This window comes from Aplysia californica, unplaced genomic scaffold (genome assembly GCF_000002075.1).
Source record: "Aplysia californica isolate F4 #8 unplaced genomic scaffold, AplCal3.0 scaffold00004, whole genome shotgun sequence".
In the NCBI taxonomy this organism is placed as follows: domain Eukaryota; kingdom Metazoa; phylum Mollusca; class Gastropoda; order Aplysiida; family Aplysiidae; genus Aplysia; species Aplysia californica.
In genome coordinates this window covers 3074584-3080382 of record NW_004797274.1, presented here as the reverse complement: position 1 = coordinate 3080382, position 5799 = coordinate 3074584, and the positions used below count along the sequence as shown (strand labels likewise).

General features: G+C 43.1%; 1 protein-coding gene across 1 annotated transcript in view; it reads left to right on the top strand.

The window, feature by feature from the left end:
* Positions 1-306: 306 nt before the first annotated feature.
* Positions 307-5799, top strand: part of LOC101864493 (PR domain zinc finger protein 1) — a gene marked incomplete in the record, with an annotated part of 79123 nt that continues 73630 nt past the window's right edge. The window contains 1 exon segment of the mRNA XM_013079958.2: positions 307-2014. Within this exon segment, the coding sequence (XP_012935412.1) occupies positions 1909-2014 (106 nt within the window).

The window sequence follows — 5799 nt, the reverse complement described above, 5'->3', positions numbered from 1 at the left end:
CCCCACCCCCTCTTCATTCCCTGTCCCCAGTCACGGATTGTGATGACAGTGCCGGTCACGGTTGAGAAAACCTGGGACCACGACGTGGTGGTTGTGTTGTTGGAGATACGAGGACGAGGAGGCCACAAACCTCGCTCAACGCCTGTCTTGTGCTCTCTCTCTCTCCCTCTCTCTCCCTCTCTCTCCCTCTCTCTCCCTCTGCCTCTGTGCCTCTTGAGGACGAGCTGGGCTCTCTAATTGGTTGATCGTTTCCCGAGACTGATCAGTGGGTGCGTCTGTATATGCCATCGCACGTGTGTGTGCGTGTGTGTTTGTGAATGCATGTGTCCGCTCTGTTCACGCCAGTCAAGTTGGTGAAGATAATTTTTCCTGTCCCTGCACCAGCACCCCCTCTGTCGCCACCACGACATCGCGGTTCCAGTAGATAAATGAAAGTTGCGACGGACGTGGCGCGTCGAGAATATCACACCGCTGTTTCTGAATGAGTGAGGCAGAGATGCCGCCACAGACAAGCTGAGACTACGATGCTCTCATGCAGTGTTTAGCAAGGTTTCTCGCAGTTTCTAGTTTTCCCCCAAGAAATCATTTCACTCTCTTCAGCTGCGCGACTCACTAAACTCTCCTTATGATTAGCTGAGGGAGTGACAACTTGAACTTGACATCAGCAGACGACATTTTAAACAACTTACGTGTCTGAAGTTACTGTGCTTTAACGCACAGTTTTCCAAAGTTGTTTTTTTCTTCAACTCCTTGTTTTAGTTTTATTTGTTTTATTTTTATTTTTATTTTTATTTTGTTGTTGTTGCTGTGTTTTTTTTATCTCTGGGCGGTGGGAGTTTTTCGTGCACTTGGAACGTTGCTGTCATCTGTCTGGGCCACACGACGACACTGCATCAAGCTGTGGTTTCGAATTCATCACGTAACGAGGACAAAACAGCCCTTTGGGTCATTTAGTTCTGCAGACCTGTGTTGGCCTTGCGACTTTTGGCGCCCCCGTCGAACACCGAGGCGAAAGAACGCCTCTACACGTGCGTGCCATGGTTAATTCATGCAGTTTCCGGAGTCAGTGAGTACCTGTGTGCGGGTAGAATTCTAGCATGTCGTCTGGGAGTGTCTTGCCCACTGGCAGCGCAGCGCAAGAAGCTCACTGCAGTCTGCACGTGCGTGCGATTTGAATTCATTAAGTCTTCTAAAGCCAACAGCATTGTGATACAGAGTCTGCGAAGACAAGAGGCACTCTGTTCAAAAGAGGGGTCACTGATCGAGTGATGTTGATAGAGTGTGAGTTGATCATGGCATGACATTGGCTAGAGAATAACACGACCGTTTTGTTGAGAATTCATTAATTATTGTTCAATTCAATTAAACTGTCTCGGAGGTGAAGAGTGTAAATAATATATGAAGATTTCAGGGAAGTCCCCGCTTGCTCTGCTGGCTTTAAGTTGCTGCAAACTTCATCTATGAGAGTTGCATGCAATATCACTTGACATTTTTGTCTTTTTGATCGATTTTAGACCCTCATTAGCTATTGTCAAAAATGCTGAAAGCAGATGGTCAATAAACAGGAATCATCTTAGTTTCCTTCTCTCTGCGAATTTTTCTGTTCATGCTTCTTGGGCATACAATAGACCTTGAAAAACTGTATCTAAAAGAACACAATCGAGAATGGTAATTATTCTCCTGGAAGTACTGAAAAGAAAATCTCTTACGACATAGACGGACTGATACTTTAAACAAATGAGTGTGAATCAATCATCGAGAAATGCACGTTCGACTACATACGCATGTACATAACCCAGCAGTAATTTACTTTCGTTCTTTAGTGTGTGTCGGACTCAGGAAAGCGAACGTAACATACCCTGATATAAGGGCACCTGACTGTTGAACTTTGAGAGACAACAAAAGAGGATGACCAGCGTGGAGATCAAACGAAGCCCGGTTAAGAAAGAATCTTCAACGTACAAGTCGAGTTCAAATCCTGGTGAGGCATCAACGACCTGGGAAGCTGTTGCAGGTACTTATGCGCTGTAGTTTCAATTAATTCTTAACCGACTAATTGCAAATGTACAATCGAACCTGCTCTAAAGGCCACCTCTATAACTATAAGACAAAATCAGATGTCAACATCACTTGTACAAACGTCCACATCCCATTTCTTCTCGCGGATTTTAAAATATTTTTTGGTGTTTTTTCTCTTTTTTTTTTGGGGGGGGGGGGTTGTGTTTGTTGCTCTGTTGGTTGGTTGGTTGTTTTTTTTGTGGGCTTTTATTGTGTTGTTTATTTTACATTATAATGGCTCTTAGTGAGACGCCCACTTGTTTAAGACAGCCCATTCTCCAATCAACAATGAGTGGCCACCTTAAACATTGTCGACTGTATTCAGCTTGTTTTCCTCTGGATCGGGACCAATAACTTGTCTTTAGTAGGGTTTTATGAAGGAAGGGGAGTGGGGAAAGAGGAATGGGGAAAGGGTGGTGGGAAGGCATGGAGAGAGACTTGAAAGACAATGTGCGTTTGTGTGTGTGGTTGTATGTGTATGTTTGTATGTGTGTGTATGTGTGTGTATGTGTGTGTGTGTGTGTTTTATGTATTTTCGTGTATGAAAGAGAGAGAGGGAGAGAGAGAGGGAGAGAGAGAGAGAGAGAGGGGGGGGGAGAGAGAGAGAGAGAAAGTGAGAGAGAGCGTGGGAGAGAAAGGCAAAGAGAGAGAAAGAAAAAAGAGAGAGAGAGGAGAGGAGAGAGGAGAGAAAGAGAGAAAGAGAGAGAGAGAGAGAGAGAGAGAGAGAGAGAGAAAGAGAGAGAGAGAGAGAGAGAGAGAGAGAGAGAAAGAGAGAGAGAGAGAGAGAGAGAGAGAGAAGTACATGAAAACTCTCCAAACAACCAAAGTTCAGAAACGCTAATGCTGAGGTACAATCCTCAACTACCCACTCTGTAGTCAAGCGCCGTTTTATTCTATCTGCTCTACAGTTTATGTAGACATACACACACACACACACACACACACACACACACACACACACACACACACACATACACACATACATAACGAAATGGCGTATATTAAGGTGCTGAGGCATCAATACAGGCTACAGAAAGAGTTAAACAAACAAACATACTTAGTGGCACGCCCATTGCACAAAAATTATACAAAGACGTCACCTGAACAGCAGGGCCTCAACGGTGCAGTGCAAGCCTGACTGCTTCATACCAGACGCGCTCTTTTCTTTTATTGCTTTTTTCTTATTGTGTCACATCAGGGAGGAATCAAGCTCTCCTCAGTTGTTTGAGGATATGGAATTACATGATTGATATGATTTTAAACCTGTTTATTTAATTTAACTTTAAACGTGTTTTTTGGTGTTATTTTTTTTAAATAATTTTTTTAAGATTTTGCTTTTGATGAAGAAAATACCCATCTATTTTTGTACAGATGTTGAGATATTTTCTTTGCGGTAAAAAGTAAAGTAAAGCAAAGTTGTTCCCGCATCCGATCCGGACATTGGGGACTGCTTTGTTAGTGAAATAACTTCCTGGGCCTTCGGCATATTGTGGTAGGGTGGCCAGTTCATTTCCACGTCGCCTTTATTTCCCCAACTCGAAGTCAGGTACCCATAACTGCTGGGTGGGCAGGAGCTTTGCTTACTTACTTTGCTGTAAGAGGTAACATTGGAGAGAAAATGGCCTCCAAAGTCTGTCGACTTCTAAAGCTTAAGTTATATTAAATTCAAAGTTTTTCATTTTAAAAGTGCACTCCGAAATGTGTTCTTAATGGGTCTTAAAAGGTGTGGGGGGGGGGGAAAATCGGGGAAAAAATATACTACGCGTTGTTAGCACATTGACTGCGTCACCCGAGACTGTAAGCACTTTGATATGGTTCTAAAGCTAGTCTGGTAGTGAAAGTGTTAATGGAATTATACCTACTCCACGTAGTTATTCCACGAAGAGCGGAAACACGTTTCTCACAGACGCACAATAGAGGCGTCGGTAGCCTAGTGGTTAGGCTCTCGGACTCGCAACCGTAAGGTCGTGGGTTCGAATCCTGTCAGGGACCCGACGTTGTGTCCTTGGGAAAGGCACTTTACACGAATTTCCCTCACTTCACCCAGGTGGGAATGGCTATAGACAGCGAAAGATCTTCTCAGTTTGTTAGTGTTTGAGCGCTTAATCGGCTGCTTGCACTGTATGCTTCCCGGGAAGCTGAGAATGTTTCGGAGTGTTCTATGGTCTGCTGGGGTAATAATATAGTGTAAAGTGCATAGAGCCTGCTGTTGAGCGGGGATATGCGCTATAAAAATGCTATCTATTATTTATTATTATGAAGTGACAGATGAATATAATACATGTACACAGTTAAATGAGGTTTCTGTTAAGAAAGGGAAAGAGATTTTATAAAAATCTTAAACCTAGAAGGGCGGTGTGGTCGCATTTTTTAAAAAGAATCTTACGTGTTTCGACTGACTTGCTTTTACAAGAGACATGACGCTACAGGCTGAACACTACATGTTCCTTTCCCCGGGGTTCGTATTATTGCAACTTTAAAAACTAAAAGAAATCTCTGCGTTCTTCATTACATTTTCTTTTCCCCGGGTTTTTTGTTCTTGCAACTCTTAGAGAAATCTCTGCGTCCTCTTGCCTCTTTTCTGTTTACTCAACCTTCCTCTCCCTCACTCTCACCTCGCCAATACACAACCCACCAGGTTGCTTGCAGTGGCGGAGGTTTTCAAGGAGCCGATCACTCCAGAACTCTCATCGGCCACTCGAGTCGGTCTCCACTAAATACCCTTAAAAGACCTGTCAAATAGGTTTCAATTTCAAAGTGGCACGAGCTCACGTGCTCATTAGCATAATACCTGGTCGCTCATCATAAAGCACCGGCATGAGAGAGGCGAGGGGTTGAAAAGTAGAGGTTGCACGCGACAAAACATTTTTTTTTTCATTTTCACTTTCTGTGTTTGCTTAATATATGATGTGTGTCAATGAAGTTGGACGGGAAATATGCAGAAAAGAAAATGCTAATTTTCAAGGCGTTAGAGTCTGGGACATGGAAAAGAAGCGAGAAGTTGGGGAAATGAGAAAAGGTCGAAATAAAAAGGAAGGGGATTTAGAAAGCGACCAGGGCCCGCCTTTTTTTTATATATATTATGCTTTTGTATATTGTGGGGGCATATTTTATATTTCTGGTTCTGAAAAGAGTTTTTTATTCTATTTTTTATTGGTTCATATTAATCGCTGTGAGCTTTGCCAAATTGTTTTGTTGCTCTTTTTGTTTAATTAATATGTGGAATAAAAATGGAAAAGTGTAAGAATGAGGAGCGCATGGAAATTGGAAAGGAGTTGTGTACAGAAGGGCTTGCTGTGACGACGGGCAGGAAGGCTGTAGACTGTGTGGGGGAAGTGGCTTATCTCTTAGGTTATAGAAAGCTATTTATTATTTGTACGCAGAAGGTTTTTTTTTCATACAACGTTTTCAGCATCACGAACTTCCCTCTACTTCCCCTCCTATTCTAACCTATTGGCAAGAAATAAACATCCAACTGAGTCGAAATGAATGATGATCCAAGCGATAATCATGCAGTTTGATTATAGCATTATAGATAAGATGATGAATTTGCTGGGGTTTGGTAGATGTTGTGTTATGGCTGTAAACAACAGAATGGCGGTGTGAGCCAGCTGAACTGATTCGCCCCATAGCTAGTGGTTAGGCTCTCGGACTCGCAACCGTAAGGTCGTGGGTTCGAATCCCGTCAAGGGCCCGACGTTGTGTCCTTGGGAAAGGCACTTTACACGAATTTTCCTCACT